This window comes from Carcharhinus amblyrhynchos, chromosome 20 (assembly GCF_965287045.1).
Source record: "Carcharhinus amblyrhynchos chromosome 20, sCarAmb.v2.hapA, whole genome shotgun sequence".
In the NCBI taxonomy this organism is placed as follows: domain Eukaryota; kingdom Metazoa; phylum Chordata; class Chondrichthyes; order Carcharhiniformes; family Carcharhinidae; genus Carcharhinus; species Carcharhinus amblyrhynchos.
In genome coordinates this window covers 2,483,485-2,505,553 of record NC_137343.1, presented here as the reverse complement: position 1 = coordinate 2,505,553, position 22,069 = coordinate 2,483,485, and the positions used below count along the sequence as shown (strand labels likewise).

At 47.5% G+C, this 22,069-nt stretch overlaps 1 protein-coding gene across 12 annotated transcripts in view; it reads left to right on the top strand.

Annotated features, from left to right (window-relative positions):
• rimbp2b (RIMS binding protein 2b) overlaps positions 1-22,069 on the top strand; it is a 269,586-nt gene that overhangs the window by 222,003 nt on the left and 25,514 nt on the right. For 10 of the 12 annotated variants that reach the window (XM_080207973.1, XM_080207968.1, XM_080207976.1 and 7 more), the window contains 4 exons: positions 13,972-14,089; positions 16,252-16,404; positions 18,684-18,856; positions 21,269-21,437. In XM_080207973.1, the coding sequence (XP_080064099.1) occupies positions 13,972-14,089; positions 16,252-16,404; positions 18,684-18,856; positions 21,269-21,437 (613 nt within the window). The remainder of the gene's footprint in view (positions 1-13,971; positions 14,090-16,251; positions 16,405-18,683; positions 18,857-21,268; positions 21,438-22,069) is intronic. The other 2 variants (XM_080207969.1, XM_080207975.1) reach the window with 1 other exon arrangement.

Genomic DNA, 22,069 nt, shown 5'->3' with positions numbered 1-22,069 from the left:
ATTTTGGCAGACGGATTTCCACGTGGGCAAGTGTGAGGTCATCCATTTTGGGAAGGAGCCAGAAGGAAAGAGCAATAAAACAGGGAAATGAGAATAGTCTTCCCAACGGATTCTTCGTTCCGGGGTTAGATCAGAACGTTATTCAAAAGACAGGAACAATGGACACCTGAATGAGATTTAGAATTACTAAAACAGTCACTGAGCCAGAATACAAGAGAATTGACAGAATGGCCTTTCTAACTGGTGTATAAAGGGGGGGGGGGGGGGAGGGAGGTTTTCCTTCAGTTTTCCGAAGCCCCGGTTAAACCAGGGACAGGACATTCCCTGCCATGTGATTCCCCCCAGATTGGCCAATCGGAGGGGGGTGGTATAGAGGGTGGGAGGGGATCACCGTCCAAATAAGGATGGTGGGCGGCGGCTCTTGAAGCTGGGGAGCCAATAGGAGGCCTGGCAGCGCGGAAGAAGCAGCAGGAGTCTTTTCAGGTAAGAGAAAGAGAAAGTGTCCCAGGATCGAGGGACCCTCTCTCCAACTTTGTTACTACCTTTCACACAGGAAATACTCTGTCTGTCGGGACATAATAGTGGGGGTGGGGGAGGAGGGAGTGATGATGGAGGGAGGGAGGGAAGTGGGGGTGGGGGTTGGGGCAGTTTTGGGTGGTGAGGAGGGGAAGAGTGAGGGGTGATGGTGGAGGGACGGGTTGGAGGAGGGGCCGATGGTGGTGGGGGAGGGGGGTGTCCTCCACAGGGTGATGCTGCAGCCTCAGCTAATGGACAGCAGCCTCGGAGGCTGCCTGGGAGGGGGTAGAGGGGAGGGGGTGGAGGAGGGTGGCGGTTTGGTGTCTGCTCAGCCCAGGGGGGGTGGTCGGCCGCTCCAGACCACTGGGCTGTTTCTTGACCCCCACTGAGGCCTGGAAACCTGCTGGAAAATTCCCAGCAAGATCCTCATTGGCCACTTGCCACTTACGCTAGATTTGTCTCAATGTCTCCCTCATCCAATCCCACCTCCCGGAGAATGACCCCTCGGGGGAGGGATGATGCCGGGAAACCTCTTCCCTCTTTGCCTCAATGGCGTTCTCCATTGGTGAGAATCCAGCCACTCACTCACTCTGTGTACAGTCTGGGCCTCACTCCTTCGGAAGAATAGATTGAGTTTGGAAGGTGAGCAGAGTGTTATCCAATGGATTGGGAGGTGAGATTCCAGGAAGCTGGCTCCTATTCCCTAGAGGATGAGTTGGATTGAGGTTATTTTGCGGTGAGAGGAATCAGGAGAATCTCTTCCTGCTGCTGGTGCCGTTGAGGTTTGTTTATGGTGGGTCGGGAGGAGGGGGGTAGAATTAACAAGGTGATGGAGGGAGGGGTGGGCAGAGAAAGGAGAGAGAACTTTAAAATCAGAGGTAGTCGATTGAGGAGGATTTAGGAAATATTTCTTCACACAAAAAGTGGTAAGAATGTGGGACTGTCTCCCAGAGAAATGGTGGATCTCAGAGTGATTTATGATGGAAGGCCGGGTGGGTTTCTGGGAGATACCAGGATAAGGAGCTGTTTGATGTTAGGATCACAATCAGCCAGAATCTCTCTGAATGCGAGAACAGGTTAGCGGGCCTGAGTGACCTGCTGTGATATTCTGCAGCGTTAGGGCTCTGATTGGACAAGTTTTCCCTCTTGTGTTGGAAGAGAGCAAATGAATGTCAATCTGGGCCTGAACCTGTGCAGAACCGGAGAATCCTCTCCCAGTTCCTTCCGGGAAAATCCGATTCCTGAGGCCAGGTCTGAGAGGCGCAACGAGCGAACTCCTGAAACCTGCTGTCGAGGGTTGTAGAGTCTAACATCGAACGTTATTGGGTAAGTTTAAAGGTCCAACCACGGAGAAACCAGCAGGATCATTAGAAGGTAAGTTGGTAGGATTTAGGAGGGAGGGGCGTGGGGTGGTGGGTTAGCTGGTCGGGTGGGGGGGTGTAGTTGTGGCAGGGTCCTTTGTGGATCAGGATGTCCCATGGGGGGAGCTCGGGGGTGTGGGGGGTGTGCCACAGGGTTTAGGTGGCGTATGTGGTGGCGGGCAGTCGGGTGGGTCTTATGGAGGGTTGGGGTGGTCTGGAGAGTGGGGAGGGAGGAGACAGGAGTAGTTGGAAGCTCCTCTGGGTCTTGTGAGGGGGTCAGTGTCAGTCTGTACAATAGTTACCCAGAAACTACAAGTGGTTTTAACGCAAAGATTTTCTGAGTAACTGTTCCTCTCTGACTGTCCAAACCATCCGAGGTTTACAGTTCAGATCAGGGCAGGATAATTGTCCACCAGAAGTCTGAACTTCCTGGGCAGTTGCTGTACAGTCCTTACCGAGAACTTCCAGGGCAGGGTAACAGGGCACCTTTGGGGTAACCCCCAGATTCACTGCCCTGGAGCTGAGATGTTACCGGCTACCATTTGAGCGTGAGGTAAGAAGATAAAGGAGATTGCGTAGTCCTTGGATAATAAATCTCTGAATGTGGCGAAGGATTGGAGGGTCCTGGGGATAGATAAACAAAAACAAACGTAAGTTCATGAGAACTAGGAGCAGGAAGAGGCCATTCAGCCCCTTGAACCTGGTTCGCCATTCAATACACTCATGGCTGATCTCATCTTGGCCTCAATTCCATTACCAATCGGTGCACAATGTTAAATTTGGTGATCAGCCATGATGAAAATGTGTGGTGGAGCAGGATTGAAGGGCTGAATGGCCTCCTCCTGTTTCTAATTTCTATGTTTCTATGTATGGCACCTGATCAAACACCTCCCTGAAGTCCAGATATATTACATCTACCGAATCCCCATTATCTACTTGTTACAACTTTGTGGAGCTTTAGCAAATTAGTCAAACAAGATTTATCCTTCATAAAACCATGCTGACTCTGATGGACTGCGTTTTGACTTTCCAAATGTCCTGATACTGCTTCCTTAATAATGGATTTTAACAACTTCCCAACGACAGATGTTAAACTAACTGGTCTACAGCCTCTGACCTTCTGTCTCCTTTTTTGAATAAGGATGTTATATTAGCATTTTTCCAATTCATTGGAACCTTTTCCACTTCCAAGGAATTTTGGAATATTATAACCAATGGATCCACCATCTCCACTGCACTTTCTTTAATACTCTAGGATACCGGCCATCCTGGGGACTTGTCTGCCCTCAATCCCATTAGTTTTCTCAGTATTATTTCCCTATTGATGAGTGTTCTAAGCTCCTCCCTTTCTATTTCCTCTGCGTTACCTGTTACTATTGGGATGGTACCCGTGTACTCCACTCTGAAAACTGAGGCAAAATACTGATTTATTATCTCCTCTATTTCTGTGTCCCCCACTATTAACTCCCCACACTCATTCTCTATGGGGCCAACATTCACTTTAGCTACTCCCTTCCCTTTTATATACTTATAGAGGCTTTTGCTGTCCTTTTTAATATTTTGTGCTAGTTTTTTGATGTGACGCTGGTAAATAAGACCATAAAGGGATTGAACTTTGCTAAGAATAGATTTTGCAGCATTGTAAATGGTTTGGAACAGTATGTTAGAAAAAGGGTATTGAGGCTCTGGAGAAAGTACAGGATGGATTTCCCAGCTTGGAGACACAACATGACAGCTCAGAGACTATCTCTGTTGCTGTGCGGACACATGGATTTGGGCCTGTGTCTGTGGGAGTTTGCACGTTCTCCCCGTGGTTGCGTGGGTTTCCTCCGGGTGCTCCGGTTTCCTCCCACATCCCCCAAAGATGTGCTTTTAGGCTGATTGATTGGGTACTAAAATTGTCCCTAAATTGGACCTCCCTGATCCTCGCACGTTAGGCGTAGACTAAAATCATGAATAGGACACTGAGATAGTAGGACGGCGGCGCGGGCTCGTTGGGCCGAAGGGCCTGTTTCCCGTGCTGTGTTGTTCTTTGTTCTTTGAACTGAGACACTATGACAATCAGGGAAGATGGAACAGGCTGGGGGGGTGCAGGGGGGTTGGGGGGGAGCTTCTTTCTCTACAGAATACAAAGCTGAGGTATTACCTGACAGAGGTGATTAACATTATGAAAGGGTTTGATACGAATGATGTAGAGAAGATGCTTCTACAACTAGGGGCCACCAATAGCAGAGAACCACTAATAAATCCAATAGGGAATTCAGGAGAAAATTATTTACACGGGGAGTGGGGAGAATGTGGATCTCACTCCCACGGGGAGTGGGGAGAATGTGGATCTCATTCCCAGGGGGAGTGGGGAGAATGTGGATCTCATTCCCAGGGGGAGTGGGGAGAATGTGGATCTCATTCCCAGGGGGAGTGGGGAGAATGTGGATCTCATTCCCACGGGGAGAATGAGGATCTCATTCCCATGGGGAGAATGTGGATCTCACTCCCACGGGGAGTGGGGAGAATGTGGATCTCACCCCCACGGGGAGTGGGGAGAATGTGGATCTCACTCCCACGGGGAGTGGGGAGAATGTGGATCTCACTCCCACGGGGAGTGGGGAGAATGTGGATCTCACCCCCACGGGGAGTGGGGAGAATGTGGATCTCACTCCCACGGGGAGTGGGGAGAATGTGGATCTCACCCCCACGGGGAGTGGGGAGAATGTGGATCTCACTCCCACGGGGAGTGGGGAGAATGTGGATCTCACTCCCACGGGGAGTGGGGAGAATGTGGATCTCATTCCCAGGGGGAGTGGGGAGAATGTGGATCTCATTCCCAGGGGGAGTGGGGAGAATGTGGATCTCATTCCCACGGGGAGAATGAGGATCTCATTCCCATGGGGAGAATGTGGATCTCACCCCCACGGGGAGTGGGGAGAATGTGGATCTCACTCCCACGGGGAGTGGGGAGAATGTGGATCTCACTCCCACGGGGAGTGGGGAGAATGTGGATCTCACTCCCACGGGGAGTGGGGAGAATGTGGATCTCACTCCCACGGGGAGTGGGGAGAATGTGGATCTCACCCCCACGGGGAGTGGGGAGAATGTGGATCTCACCCCCACGGGGAGTGGGGAGAATGTGGATCTCACTCCCACGGGGAGTGGGGAGAATGTGGATCTCACCCCCACGGGGAGTGGGGAGAATGTGGATCTCACCCCCACGGGGAGTGGGGAGAATGTGGATCTCACCCCCACGGGGAGTGGTCTCTTACAATACCATAGAGAAACTCAGGGAGGTTGATAAATGCATGAGAGGGAAAAGAATTGAAGAATATGTGGATAGAGTGAGAGATTATAAATGGGAGGAAGTTTACCTGGAACAGGTACATCCACCACCTAGAGCCTGAGGTGTCACCCAGGAAGTATAAATACTCACAAAGGACTGAATGAGTTTACTCGCTGACCCTTTGGGGTGTCTTCAGCTTGTGCCATTTTTCAAAGGATGTTGAAGAACATCCTTCACGGGGTGCACAGAGTGAGTGGATCTGGATGACGTTTTAATCTCAGGAACCACTGCAAAGGAACATTTGGAGAGGCTGGACAAGGTCTTCCAGCTTTTTTTTGATGCTGGTGTCTGGTTAAAAAGGGAAAAAGATGTGTTCCTGGTCAGCGAGGTAACATACCTGGAGTCGAGTTGACAAGGTTGGATGTTGAAGAGAAGGTTAAATTGGCTCTGACTCCATGGAACACAATGGAATTAGAGTCTTTCCTCAATCTCATCAATTACTATTGGAAAATTTGTACTGAGTTTATAAGTGAACCTGTCCACGTATCTTATTGAAACATATAAGATGATTAGAGGTTTAGATAGGGTGGATAGTGATAGCCTTTTTCCTCGGATGGAGAAAGCTAGCACGAGGGGGCATGGCTTTAAATTAAGGGGGGGTAGCTACAGGACGGATGTCAGGGGTAGGTTCTTTACCCAGCGGGTGGTGAGGGATTGGAATGCCCTGCCTGCTGCAGTTGTAAATGCGTCTAGTTTGGGGGCGTTTAAGAGATCTCTGGATAGGTTTATGGACGAAAAGGGATTGGTATAGGCTAGTGGGTCATTGTTTTTGTAACTGGTCGGCGCAACATCGTGGGCCGAAGGGCCTGTTCTGCGCTGTAATGTTCTATGTTCTATGTTCTATGTACTGTAAAAAAACCAGAAACGGTTACAGCAAATGCCACGAGAGAAATAATATATTAACCCACTATGACCCCTGAGACCATTCATTGTAACCTCCCTCTGTGGGATAGGAGCGGTATTATCGCACTGGTGGAGGTAGAGGGGATGTTGACCCAGATTGAAAAAGAATGTTTGGTCACAGTGTTTGCAGTGAAAGAATTCCACCAGTCAGTCTACAGTTAGCATTTCACCATCATAACATAATCACTAACCTCTTCAAGGAAGACAAGTTGATTCCTCCCATCGCATCAGCTCAGGTTCAGTGCTGGGCTCTGCTATGGGTGTCTGTGAACATATCTCCGAATACCATCCCGGGAGACATGTAGGCAATGCAGCTGCCTTGATCCACCTGCCGCTACCAGCCTACCTTCTCCTCCACACAGGGATAAAGTCATCATGACTCCGGGCTTCACGGACACTCTGCCAGTATACACAAACAAATCCAGGCTTGGACCCAAAAGGGCACTACATTGGCGAAAATACATCACATCTAAATGCTGGACCACAAGGGCATCCTATACAGGATTTAAAACCTCTCTGAATATCAGGAGTTGGGAATAGCAGATGGCATCACCTTGTGGGGAGCCTGGGTTGTTGTCCCATGTCCAGGCCAGTTGCACAATGGCCACCCAGAAACATCTAAGATGGAAATGCTCGCAAGGAGCGGTGTCTGGCTGCCTGGCAGAGACTCTGATATCAAAACCTGGTCAAGTGGTGCAAAACTTTCCAGGAAAACCAGAAGATCCGTCAGCAGCCTTGGTGGGAATGGCCGGAGAGACCCAGGGGGTGAGTACATGCAGATTTCACAGGGCCATTTCTGAGCGCCATGTTTTTAATTCTCATTGACACCAGTTCAGAATGAATGACCGTGTACTGGGTGGCTTGGAGATCTCTTAGAATACCATAGAGAAACTCCAGTAACCTTTCAGTATCTACAGTATACACGAGATTCTCGTGACAGACAACAGTTTATCATCGGGAAGTTTCAGACCTTTATGAGTGTGAGTGGAGCAAGGCAGGTCCTCCCAGCACCCTCCCACCCACACACCCACCCTCCCACACACCCTCCCACACACCCTCCCACCCACACACACCCACACACCCACCCTCCCACACACACACCCACACACCCTCCCACACACCCTCCCACCCACACACCCTCCCACCCACACACACCCACACACCCACCCTCCCACACACACACCCACACACCCTCCCACAAACCCTCCCACCCACACACCCTCCCACCCACACACACACCCACCCACACACCCACACACCCACCCTCCCACAAACCCACACACCCTCCCACACACACACCCACACACCCTCCCACCCACACACCCACACACCCACCCTCCCACACACCCTCCCACACACACACCACACACCCTCCCACACACCCACACACCCACCCTCCCACCCACACACACCCACCCTCCCACCCACACACACCCACACACACCCACACACACACCCACCCTCTCACCCACCCACACACCCACCCTCCCACCCACACACACCCACCCTCCCACCCACACACACACACACACACCCACCCTCCCACACACACACACACACACACCCACCCTCTCACCCACCCACACCCACCCTCTCACCCTCCCACACACCCACACTCCCACCCTCCCACACACCCACCCTCCCACACACCCTCCCACGCACAGGTCCAGACATTCTCCAGTGGCATAAAGAATCAAACTACAGGCTCTAAAAACAAAGCTCACACAGTTTCCTTTTTAATGATCAGTCTACGCTGCATATAACGATGAGAACAGCCCTGGTGGAGCTATTGCTGAGCCGACACCTTCAGACCAGGCTTAACCTGAGATTCCCAAATTTGGCCTGAATTTTGAGTTAAAACAAGAAGCCCAGACAAGAGGCCATCGAGACTCCCGGGAGATACAGTCCACATGAGGAAGGTCAGTGGTAGCTCTCCCTGAATCCTGGGAATTGCTGAGAAAACAAGGCGAGTGTCTTACAAAGTACAAACCAGGTAGAAGACCTTAAAGAAGCACAAATAAACTCCACCAAGCGAACCCTTCACAGAGGCAATAGGTTCTATGGATGTGACATCTTTGGCATCTTCACACTGGCCTGAGGACAGGGGAATCCGACCTTTAAAACCTCAAGAGCCAGTCATCTGAGTCATGGAGACAGAGGCTGTGGGGACACCCAGTCAGAGGTCACCACCAAGGCCGAGCCCCCTATATGTTCTTTGTGGAAGAGGCATTCACCAGTCCATTACACCCCCACCCCACCCCCACCTCCCCCAATCAGACCCTACAAGCGATGGAGAATTGGCCATGGGGGGGGAGATGGAGAAGGCCCCATTGTTATGGGAGTGAGGGGATACTCCTGGACTGAGTAAATGGGGAGGGGGAAACCCCCATGAGGAATCACTGATTGATCTCTCTGTTGGGCTCAGAGTGGCCTGCCCAGATGAAACTCATTAGCTGAGCCTTTTATAAGGCAGGCCTTGGACTGGGCCTGCTGAACTGTCCCAGGCAGGGACACCACAATAGTGGTTTTACTTTGCATTCTGTAGATAAACTATGTTCCTTTCCAGTCAGACTTTCTGTGTGTTGCCAACTGATTTTGAAGAGGAATTTAAATCTATAAGAGGAATATTGCTTGAATTGAAATTAATGGAGATAGATCAGCAGTTAAGAATTGTATCTTGTCATATTTAAGTATTTCAATTGGTAAATTAAACTAATTCATTTCTTATAGTTAATCTGTATTGTTAAATAAAGTTTGTTTTGATAAAAGCGCCCAAGTGTGTTAATACAATCACACCTGGAGTGAAGCACCTTACCCTCACACTAATACCAAAATAGAATAACTGTCAGGTTTAGTTGGGCTTCATAGTTGGATGGCACAGTGTTAACACTGCTGCCTCACAGCGCCAGGGACCTGGGTTCAATTCCTGGCTTGGCTTACTGTCTATGTGGAGTCTGCACGTTCTCCCCGTGTCTGCATGGGTTTCCTCCGGGTGCTCCGGTTTCCTCCCCAGTCCAAAGATGTCCTGGTTAGGGTGCATTGTTCATGCTAAATCCTCCCTCAGTGTACCCAAACAGGCACCTGAGTGTGGTGACTAGGAGATCTTCACAGTAACTTCATTGCAGTGTTAATATAAGCCTACCTGTGACAATAATGAATAAACTTTAAACTTTTAAAATTCTTTGTGGTTTCTGGTCCATACACTAACAACACACAGTGAGAAAGCTGCCCTGTGAGTGACTCATTACCATTTCATTGGGACCTCAAAGCGTTAGAGAGGCAGCACGAGGATTTACGAATGGAAGTTGCAGACTTGGTGTGTAAACACATGCTGGACTGAGATGAGGGGAAATGTCTTCATTCAGAGGCCTGTGAATCTTTGGAATTCTCTACCCCAGCGGCTTGTGGATGCTTCTTCATTCCATATAATCACCACGGAGATGGATAGATTTTTGGACATGAATGGAACGTGGGGATATGGGGATAGTGCAGAAAGATGGAGTAGAAATTGAAGATCAGCCAGGAGAGTAATCCCGAGGGGCTGAGTGGCCTAGTCCTGAACCTATTTGTTTTATACTGGCGCCCTTTACACCAAATTGGCTCAACAATCCAGCTTTTTAAAATCTGTTCCTGGGGTGAGCATGTGCTGGTAGAGTCAGAATGAGTAGCCCAGTGCTAATCGTGCTAAGCTGCCTTCTTAACCCCCTGTAGGTACACCCATAGTGCTGTTAGGGAGGGAGTTCCAGTATTTTGACCCAGCGACAATGAAGGAACGGTGATATATTTTCAAATCAGGATGATGAGTAACTAGGAAGGGAACGTGTGGTGTTCCTGTTTGCTGCCCTGTTCCTGTTGGATGGAAGTGGCTGTGGGTTTGGAAGGTGCTGTGGAAGGGGCCTTGGTGAGTTGCTGCAGTGTATCTTGTAGGTGGTACACACGGCTGTCACTGTTCATCACAGCTGGAGAGAGTGAATGTTTAAGGTGATGGATGGGGTGTCATTCAAACAGGCTGCTTTTGTCCTGGATGGTGTTGGATTCCTGAGTGTTGTTGGAGCAGCACCCATCCAGACAGGATTCCATCACACTTCTGAATTGTGCTATGATTTGGGGAGTCAGGATGTGAGATACTGGCTGCAGAATTGTTAGTTTCTGACCAGTTCTTGTAGCCACAGTATTTATATGGCTGGTCCAGTTATGTTTCAGCTCAATAGTAACCCCTGAATGTTGATAATAGGGAGTCAGCGATGGTAATTCTATTGAATGTCAAGGGGAGATGGTTAGATTTCCTTTTATTGGAGATGGTCATTGCCTGGCACGTGTGTGGTACCAACTTGCCACTTGTCAGCCCAAGTCTGGATATGGTCCGGGTCTTTCTACATTTGGACATGAACTGCTTCAGTATCTGAGGAGTGGTGAATGACACTGAACATTGTGCAATCATCGGCGAACATCCCCACCTCTGACCTTACGATGGAGGGAAGGTCATTGATGAAGCAGCTGAAGATGGTTGGGCCTCGGACACTAACCCTGAGGGACGCCTGCAGAGATGTCCTGGAGCTGAGATGATTGACTTCCAACCACACATCCATCTTCCTCTGTGCCAGGTATGACTCCAACCAGCAGAGAGATTGCCCCCTGATTCCCATTGACTCCAGTTTCACTGAAGCTCCTTGATGCCACACTTAATCAGATGCTGCCTTGATGTCAGGGGCTGTCACTCTCACCTCACCTCTGGAATTCAGCTCTTTTGTCCATGTTTGAACCAAGGCTGTAACTATGTCTGTAGTTGAGTGACGCTGACGGAATCCAAACTAGTATCAGTGAGTAAGTTGTTTCTGAGCAAGTGCCAGTTTGGATTTGTCCTGCTTTTAGCTGGGCATTGTTGGGTCAGTGCCAATGTTGTAGCTGTACAGGGACAGCTTGGCTAATTCTGAAGCATCAAGCCTTCAGTGCAACAGCTGAATACCAATGCCTTCTGTCGTTTCTTCATATAACATGGAGCAAATTGAATTGGCCTCAGACTGGCATCTGGGACCTCAGCAAGAGGCATGTTAATCAAACCAGGTCCTCTCTGTGTTGCCTCAAACTCCAGAGCTGCTCACTCAGAGGGTGGGGCCACGCTCACCCCAAGGCCGGAAGCTCCTGCCGAAGGTCATTGGACCTTTGCATGGTCCACCCTCTCCCGCTACAATTCCTGTGGCAGGCGGGACTGGAAAATTCTGTCCTGAGTGTCTCCAGTTTGATTACTCCTGGGTGATAGAATCGGTTAGCGGAGAGTCATAAACTTCATGATACAGAGAGAAATGGGGATAAGAGTGTGTTGCAGTAGTAGTGTCCGAGGATGTTTACGCTGTGCTGTATGGGAGTGACCAGGCTGTGTGCCAGCCTGCCAATCACCAACTCCAGCCAGAAACAATATTTTATTCAACCCTGATTCTTAACACCAATTTCTCCTTTGTTCTCTCTCTCTGCCCCAGTTTATTGCACTGCCTGTCCAGCATTTAACCATAGAACTTGGAAGATTGTTATTCAGCTGACTGACCCTGTGGTATCCAATTAGTCTGACACTCACTGCTCATTCCTTATTGCCCCTATAACGTCCTGTAGTGAAATGTGAACCGAGATTACACCTGTAAGGGGAGTGGATTTTCCAATAGGGCAGTGGAGACTTTTCCCAATAGAAATGAATTTTGTCCAATCCCCAGTGTGCATTCCCTTGGTACAAAGTACGACATTGGGTGACGTAAAGCATTAAATCTGTCCTTAGCTCCCAGAGTTTCCAAATTGTAGGCACATCTGTGTTTTAATGTTTGTTCTGGATGGACGGTCAATGTAACTAAATATATCAAACAAGGCTGTTCCCTGTGTGTGAAATGTAAAATTTGTTCATGGCCTTTCTGAATGTTCCAGTTCTCCATGGCCGTGTTTTTTTCTGTTTAATGGGTATGTGGGCGAGGCCACTATCTGTTGCCCATCCCTAACTGCCCTTCAACTAAGTGGCTCTATTTCAGAGTCAACCACATTGCTGTGGATCTGAGTCACATGTAGGCCAGACTGGACTAAAGGACATTGGTGAACCAGGTGGGTTTTTTACAGCAATCCGTGATAGTTTCATGGTCACCGTTACTGAGACCAGCTTTACGTTCCAGATTTATTCATTGAATTCAAACTTCATTGGGCTTCCATGTCACCAGCACATTAACCTGGGCCTCTGGATCCTGGTGATATGACCATTTTACCATTATCTCCCCTAACGATGATGTGAATGTTACTAATGTTACAGACAAGCTTGTGGAGCGATGGGGTCACTGGGCAGATACTTTTGTTTTCATTGTTGGTTCAGACCTGTTCAGAGGAGCTCCTCAGTTTTATTTGTTGCAGTTTTGTTTGCGCTAATATTATATTGGTTTGCCTGTCTGATTGAGTAAGTGATGGAACAGCAAAGCCCCTTGTGTTTGTACGAAGCTTTAAACTCTCTGTTTAATACTACAAGTAACCTCTGTATCACGATCGTATAGTTAAAGATGTCCCATTCAGAGCATGTCATCACCCACATGGGATGGACTGCATGCTTCCCGTTTCTCACTGGCTCGAAAAACTAATACTGTCTTTATTTTCTTTTCCCCATTTGACTGTTTGACCACGCTGTCTATTGTCTTGTTTAACAAACTGCTTATAGATCTCCCATCAGAGTAAAAGTGTTGGAGAAGCTCAGAAGGAGAGTCTTGAGATTTCATCACAGAAACTTCATTGTAAAAAGCTTTTCAGTATTCCCGAGCTAGCCGAGGAAGGTGGAGAAACTGCAGGAAGACTGCCACCCAGAACAGTCAAAGGCAACCCAAACTCGACTGGTAGACGGAAGGTAGAGGAGCAATCGAAAATGGAGAGAAGATTGCAGAGTGATAGAACGTGCAAAGCCTACACACAAGACAACAATCAGCAAACACTGCCCTTAACATCAAAGAGACAATCTCAGGAACAGAGCTCATCTCCAAAGGCTGCCTCCAATCTGGATGATTACTTGTGGGAAGATAGGGTTAGCAGACTAAGTAGAGAGGCCAGTGGGGAAGAGATTGCTCCATCTTTGAGTTACAGACAGAGCTGTGTCAACCTGAGACTTTCAACAACAGGACGGGACAATGTTTCGGGAGCTGCTGGCGGCCCAGGCAGAGGCACCCCCCTGCAGACAAGGGGACGCAAAAGACCTTTACAAAGGCAAGTTAGCGTTGAAGACGACTTCTTCAATGTGGAGGCTTCAGACAGGAGGTCCATATCAGTCTCAGATCTTGCAAGTAGGGACACACCAAAATACAGAGCTGTGAAGAATGTGACAGAGAACACTAATGGAAGGGACTTTCTCTCCACAGAAGAGAAGCAGGTTGCCTGGACAACTAAATTAAAAACAAGTAACTCTAGTGTGCCAAATGCAATTACAATATGTGTCCACAGGGACAAGGAAAGATTACTGGTGTGTGGAATAAACATCCCCCTCTCTGCCATCTGCCTGCCAATCAGTCTTATTAATTATTCCTATTTTTCTTATCTCTGCTTATTTATTTTCATTTCTCAGTCCATTTCATGATTTATTTCTGCTCTGTTTGGCTTGATCAGCACTCAGTGCTCGAAAACATCATTGTGAATCTTTTCATCTGCTTGCAATGAGCCTGAATTTTCACTGGGTCTGTTTGTACCCATTGCTGCCACTGTTCATTTGACCAGTTGCTTTTCTGTAGATTAGAATTTACCCCAGTAGACCCGTGTGTGTCTGTTTCCTTTAGTTTCTTTGCAATAAAATGATAATCTAACAAGTTCCTGATGTCACAATTCACCTCCTGCTGTCTGGATTTCTCTCTCCAGATTTTAGGGAATCCATCGGGAGCCGGGCGAATGTCAGACAGAATGGATCATGTGGGCCGAAGGGCATCGCACGGTAGCACTGTGCAGAGAGGGAGGCCCATGACCGTGCCATCGATTGGTGAGTTAAACCCCTAAATAGTGATATCAGGAAGTGGGAGGGAAGACTCTTCTCTGCAATGAATCAGATGCCACCTGAGGAGACCATTCAGCCCATCGTGCCTTTGCCGGCTCTTTGGAAGATCTATCCAATTAGTCCCATTTTCCTGCTTTGTCCCCATATCCCTGCAATTTTTCCACTTCTGATTTCCTTTTTAAAAGTTCCGACTAAATCTGCATCCACCGCCCTTTCAGGCAGCACCTTCCAGATCACAACAGCTGACTGTTAACTCAGGACTTAGTTGATGGGATAGAAATCCACATTTCCAAATTTGTTGGTGACACAAAAGTGACATTTTAAGCAGTGTCGATGGAAGAATAAGATTACAGAGAGGTATTGATAGATTAGGCAAATCGAGAAACTAGCAAATGGAGTTTAATCTAGTAAAAAGACAGTGGAGGTCGAAAGAGGTTTGTGGGATCCAGGTACATAATTCATAAATATCCAGAACAGGAAGTGATAAACATCAAAGAATTGAGTGCAGCGTTAGTCTTTTTATCTGGAGGGTTAGAACACAAGGGGGTATCAGTTATGATCAGCTAGGCAAAACCCTGTCACTGTCAGCAGCTCTGCAGGAGGATACATTACCTTCCAGTGTTTGCAGTGTAGATTTTCCACAATGATCCTTGACCCTAAGGGTTAAATTCAGAGGAGAAATACAAGAACGTGAGTCCTGATATTACTGGCACGGCTGCCCCGAAACAGGCGAGGCTCCCAGAACGGCATTCCCCATTGTCCTCAGATGGCCGGGCTGGTAAAATCAGATCGTGGTGGATTCTCTGGAATTAAGATGAACGGGGGAAATGGTCAACATTTACCAGTTATTAATGGGTCGATAGAAATGATTTCCACTGGTTGATGAGTTTAGGACTATGGTGCAGAATCAAAAGATTAGATTTAAATCTTTCAAGAGAGAAATTTGGAAAGATTTTTCACTCAAAGGGCGGACACATTTGGAACAATCTTTTACAAACAGCCATTGAGATTAGCCAAAGGCAAAGTGTGATAGTGGCACAGTGGTAATGTCAACCAGTAATCCAGAGTCCCAGGCTGATGTCCTGGAGACCTGGGTTCAAATCCTGCCACAGCTACTGAAATATAGAACATAAAACTGGTCTCATTAATGGTGGCCGTGATCGATTGTTGTAAAAGCCCATCTGGTTCCTTTAGGGAAGGAAATCTGCCATCCTTACCCGGTCTGGCCTACACGTGATTCCAGAGCCACAACAATATGCTGATTCTGAACTGCCCTCTGGGGCAGCAGATAGAAACTCAAAGCAGAAGTAGGCCCTTCAAGCATTCTCTACCATTCATTTTGATCATGGCTTATCATTGAATTCAATATCCTGATTCCCCCCTTTTCCCCCATATCCCTTTGGCCCCAAGAGCGATATTGAATTTCTTCTCAAAATCAAACATTTTGGCCTCAACTACTTTCTGTGGGAGTGAATTCCACACATTCACCACCCTCTGGGTGGAGAAATTTCTCCTCACCTCAATTCTAAAAGGTTTACCCCTCATCCTCAAATTATGACCCCCCCCCCCCCCCCCTTCCCCCCCAGTTCTGGACTCCCCACCATTGGGAACATACTTTCTGAAATGACCCTGTCTAACCCAGATACTGGCCACGGCCACATCCCATGAAAGATTAAAGAAAAAAGTTACAAGATGTGGGTTGGGTGAATGGAGTGAGTTCTGTTGAATGGATGTGTAAAAGGAACTTCTCTTTGGTTCTTTTGCCAGTTATCTGATATTTACTCGATCTGTGGCAAAATATTAGTTATTATCCCTCTTTAGATAAGTACAGGGTGGCGGGGGGAACCTTCCCATCTGATTGGAAAGTTATTTTCTGTGGAGGTAAGTTCAGTAAATGTACGTGATTGAACATCACTGTTTGGGGGTTACTGATCTGTCTCAGTTTGTACTCTACACTGAAAAAGGCTGAAACTTCTCAAGAATGAAACAAGATACAAACTTTGAAGAAATTTAAAGGCAGTGATGGTGATCCAGGTGATATCACTGGATAGTGACAGCGGAATGAGTTACTGGGGATGAGAATAAAGACTCAGTGAAAGGCTGTGTTTTAATATCTTTGTAACATCTCCTGTTCTATCCCCGTGTAGAGATCACAGTAGACAGTAACAGTGAAGGAGGCCGCTCCCGCTCAGGAAGTGAAGGTAATATTTCTCCATCGAGAGAGGATGTTTATTATCGTAACATCGCTGGGCGGAGGAAATGGCCACGCCAACACGGCACCATGTCTGAGAACCGCTACGGTAATTAGCAACCAGCTCCCCTTCATTCTCCATCACAACAGAGTCCTTTCTCACTGTTAGTAACCAGTTAGAGGGCTGTCAGAGAAAGCTTTCACCCCACAATCTCTCAATCCTCCCCACTTTATCTCCACCGTTACAGCAGGCTCTTAAAAAACATCCTGGACTCTTTAATTTGAAAAGACACCAAGCAGTTAAAAAGTGAAAGTTTTAAAGTTTTACGCAGCCCCTGCGTCCCTGAATTGCTGGGACACTCTCACCGAAACCCTACCGGGGTGGATGAGATTCCCAGCTTTCCGGAAACCTCCGTTGGCCTCGGGCGGGATTTTCTGACCTCACTCGAGCGAGGCTGGAAAATCCCGCCCCCTGTGCCTGTGTCACCTGGAGCGTCCTTGATCAGCGGCAATGTGGGGGTGACTGGACACTTCAACACAGCACATTGAACGCATTTCTATAGCGCCTTCCACAACCTCAACCTGTCCCAAAGCCCCTCAGAGCCAATGAAATACCCTCAAACTGTAAAAGCAAAATGCTGCAGGTGCCAGCAACCTGAAATAAACACAAAAACCACTGGAAAGCGAGAGCAAGAGATAGTTTTACGGTAAGAAGCAGTGGGTTTAAAACAGGGACGACCAAGGGTAATGAATCTGTGGAATTCTCTCCCTCAGAGTGCGGTGGATGCCAGGACATTGAGTAAATTTGAGGAGATTTTTAATTAGCAATGGTGACAAAGGGTTATGAACGGGCAGGAAAGTGGGGTTGAGGCCAAGGTGAGATCAGCCATGATGGGATTGAGTGGTGGAGCAGGCTCGAGGGGATGAATGGCCTCCTCCTGTTCCTAGTTCTTATGAAATACTTATCAGGTCTGACAGAGAGGAACAGAGATAACGGGCAGGAATTTACGGCCTCACTTGGCTGGAGATTGGAAAGTCCGGCCCGAGATCAATGGACCTTTCCATTGCCCACCCCTCGCTCGCTCCGATTCCCGTGCTGAGCAGGGCGGTAAAATTCCAGTGAATGTTTTGGGATGATTTTTCATCAGAACAAGTCGGTACGCAGGAAGTGTGACAGTCAACTTGTGTTTCACAAATTCCCATAAAAGGCAGTGAGATCAGTCAGATCACAGGATGTCCAGATTAATTACAGAGACAGACCAGTTAAACACTCGTGAAGCAGAATGAGACAGTGGCATTTAAATTAGACTCTGGGACAGTCCGTACCACATCTCAGCAATCATCCCAATTCCTCTTTTCACACTAACAGTGTTCAGGATTGTGTGAGATGGAAGAGGTTTCCAGCTGCATTTTCCTGCTGCTCCGTTCCAAACAGGATGAGAATATTCAAAAAAACACACACACAGATGATAATTTTCCCAGTGAGACGCGTAACCCCCAACTCTGTCAGAAAGACCCTCAATTCAGAGTGAAAACCCCCTGGGTGAAGCCAAAGTAAAACAACTGTCAAAGGAGTGGCTCAGTGCTGAGGGAGTGCCGCACTGTCAGAGGGTCAGTGCTGAGGGAGTGCCGCACTGTCAGAAGGTCAGTGCTGAGGGAGTGCCGCACTGTCAGAGGGTCAGTGCTGAGGGAGTGCCGCACTGTCAGAGGGTCAGTGCTGAGGGAGTGCCGCACTGTCAGAGGGTCAGTGCTGAGGGAGTGCCGCACTGTCAGAGGGTCAGTGCTGAGGGAGTGCCGCACTGTCAGAGGGTCAGTGCTGAGGGAGTGCCGCACTGTCAGAGGGTCAGTGCTGAGGGAGTGCCGCACTGTCAGAGGGTCAGTGCTGAGGGAGCGCTGCACTGTCAGAGGGTCAGTGCTGAGGGAGTGCCGCACTGTCAGAGGGTCAGTGCTGAGGGAGCGCTGCACTGTCAGAGGATAGGGAGTGTTAAGTGCCATCTTTCATTTGAGAGTTCAAACTGAGACCCCTCCTGTCCCTCTGGGTGGGTGTGTTGAAGGTGAGCAGGATATTGGTGTCCGGTTTCCTGTCGTCAGTATTTATCCCACAGCCAACATCATTAAAACAGGTGTTATTTGTTGTTATCACCTTGATGTTTGTGGGATCTTGCTGTGCACAAATTGGCTGCCCCGTTTCTCACATTGCAGTGGGTTCTATACTGATTATTAGTGAATTGCTGGGGGATGTCCTGTAACAGAGAGAGCAGCAGCTCATACAGATGTGTTCTCAAGTACAACAGCTGCCAGGTTTGAACAAGAGGAGATGCCTTTCTGAGTGGGTCTATGTTTCTGCTCGGTGAGCGGGTGACTGAGTGACCTGTCTGGATGTTTCAGGCAGATACTGTGGCCGCGGACGTCTGTCTCCAGAATCAGAAGCTGATGTGGGCAGTGAGGACCTCCCGCCCAGAGTGTTTGTGGCTCTTTTCGACTACGATCCTTTATCGATGTCACCCAATCCTGATGCCGCAGAGGAAGAACTTCCGTTTAAGGAGGGACAAATAATCAAGGTAAAACAAAATACTGCAGGTGCTGGAAATCTGAAATAAAATCAGGAAATGCTGAGATTGCTCAGCCAATCTGTGGAGAGAGAAACAGAGTTAACATTTCTGACCAATGATCTTTCTTCATTCTTGGTTCGATAACTCCATTACAGCTGTGTTGTGAATGCCGAGATTGGAAACATAAACTCAGTGAGTTTTGGTCTCTCAGGAATCAAGGGATATGGGGAGTGGGCGAGAAAGTGGAGTTGGAACCCAAGATCAGCCTTGAGAATGTTGAATGGCGGAGCAGGCTCGATGGGCCGAATGGTCACTCCTGCTCCTATTTCTAATGTTCTTATAATTTTTTAAACTAGTGATCCATGTGTGGTTCTGCATGATGCTTTGTATAGTGAATCTGGTTGACAATTCTATAATCACTAACTGTTGCCATTGACTGGGGACTATCAGGGAAATTATGGACAGACTCGTGGTTCACACTGAAACTACTGATAGCAGCAGGAGTTCAGAGTATGTGGGCACCGGTGAGTTTGTTTTGGTCTCCATCTACTTCCCACAAATTACATCACATGGGTAATGTAAGTGTAAAATGGACTATTTCCATTTAGGATCTGTCTTTATGGAAGAATCACTTATGCAGTTGGTTAGTTCAGTCGGTAACTAATTGGATAAGTGGTTCAAGTCTTACATTGGGTAAGGTTTTTTCTTAAAAGTTTTCAAATTACCTTCTTTTATTGATTTTTTTCTTCCAGAACTATACATAAACTAAATATTACAATCAATTCTCCACCAAGTTCATTGGATGTTGGGAATTTTAATTTCCTGATCATATATCTTCATCACTTACTGAACCATCAGATACAAGTTTCACAGAAACAAGAAGTAGGAGGAGGCCATTCGGCCCTTCAAGCCTGCTCTGCTATTTATCTTGATCATGGCTGATCATCAAATTCAATATCCTGACCCTCTCCCCCTTTCCCCCCATGTCCCTTGATCCCTTTAGCCCAAGAGTTATACCTAATTTCTTCTTGAAATCACACAGCGTTTTAGCCCCAACTGCTTTCTGTGGGAGTGAATTCCAAATATTCACCACACTCTGGGTGAAGAAATTTCTCCTCTCTTCAGTTCTAGAAGGCTTACCCCTTATCCTATGACTCCTAATTCTGGACTCCCCACAATTGGGAACATTCTTTCTGAATCTACCCTGTCTAACCCTGTTGGAATTTTATAAGTTTCTATGAGATCCCCTCTCACTCTTTTAGGTATAGATGTGATTGGCGCAACTTGTGGGCCGAAGGGCCTGTTTGTGCTGTAGTGTTCTATGTTCTATAAGTGCCAGTGAATATAATCCTAACTGACTTAGTCTCCCCTCATATGACAGACTGCCATTCCAGGAATCAGCCTTGTAAATCTTCTCTGTACTCCCTTTATAGCAAGGACATCCTTCCTCAGATAAGGAGACCAAAACTGCACACAATACTCCAGGTGTGGTCTCACCAACACCCTGTACAATTGCAGCAAAACATCCCTATCCCTAAACTCAAATCCTCTCGCTATGAAGGCCAACATACCATTCGCCTTCTTTACTGTCTGCTGTACCTACGCGCTTACTTTCAGCAACTGATGCACAAGGACTCCAAGGTCTCACTGAGTATCCACCTCTCAATTTACACCCATTCTTCCTATCATTGCTACCAAAGTGGATAACCTCACATAGGGAACAGTTAATACAATGCATAGACTAAATACAAGAGCTTGCATTTGACTGAACAGATTTAAGAACAAGTAACTTAAACTTTATTGTTAGTCTCTGTCAAGCCAACTTATTTGATCTAATGCATGCAGCTGATACTGTCACTGGAACTGAGCATGTGCAGAAAGTGCTCCCCCCTAGTGTTTCAGCAAAAATAAAAACTTTTTAAAAATTAGAAACCTTTAAAAAATGTTTTATGTGAATTTGTTATATTAGTTTTTTTTGGGAGGGGGTTTGATTTATAACCTTTATCAATAACCCAGATTTTCAACATGTTGTCATCACCAAAATCCAGATCTATCTTCCATGTTTGAACCTCCACACCAATCAGATCCTTCATCTCTCAGCCCTGAAATGACACCAATGACATTCTATGTGAGTGTGATCTCCCCCCCGCCCGGCCCCCCCATTCTCTCTGTAACATAGACACAGCTGAGCATGCCCTCCATTTCCAATGTCTCTCACCCCCGACCCCACTGCTACTGAAGCCATCACCCTGTGTTACCTCCAGATGCCACTAGGGTGGCAGACCATCGATGGGTCGAATGGCCTCTTTCTGCACGGTATGATTCTACTCTCCCATCTTCCTTCAGCCAGGCATCTTGTGTGTGGTTGGAGGGCTGGATGGCAATAATCTGTGGCTTTGTTTGAAAACAAATATTTTTCAGGTCCACGGGACGAAGGATGCGGATGGATTCTATCACGGGGAGGCAAATGGGAGAGTGGGTCTGATTCCTTGCAATATGATCTCTGAAATCCAGACGGATGATGAAGAAATGATGGATCAGCTGATGAAGCAGGGTTACCTGCCTCTCAACACCCCAGTGGAGAAAATTGGTATTAGTCCTTGTAGCATTAAGAGATGCTTCATCTGATTGTGCTTGGTATGCCTTCATTTGCAGTCTTTAGAAGCTCTGCACCCGATTTGCTTTAAACAGCGACTGTACATATGCACTGGAGGAGATTTCCTGTCTCTGATTGTTACTGCATTAAGAACGGCTTACCTCATTCAGCTTTGAATTTAATGCATCTTAATGAAACACACAGCAAATGATGCAGGACCCCAATAAAACACCAGGGTACAAACACCAGCAGAGAACAGCAGCTTGTCAAAGGGCAGTTCTGTTAAGATGGCAAACTCCAGAGCCTGGCTCCAAAGGGATAGATTTCCCAGAGCAGCGAGAGGAGACAGGAGAATGGGCTGAATAATAAGATTAACAAAATTAGCCTGCTGCATAATTAGTTTATTTAGTAACTTTCTATTTAAATGTGGTGATTCCAGTTAGCTCTTTGGAGTTTCAACAATTCAGTCAGCCTAACTACACACTGTGACAGCAATCTCAGATACCAGCTTTCACCAGCCCAGAATCAGTACCCAGACCCCAGGGTCACTGTAATCCTGAGCCTTGGTAAGGTGCAGTCATGGTTACCTCTTCCCAGTCTAGTCAGTAACACCCAGCTCTGAACCT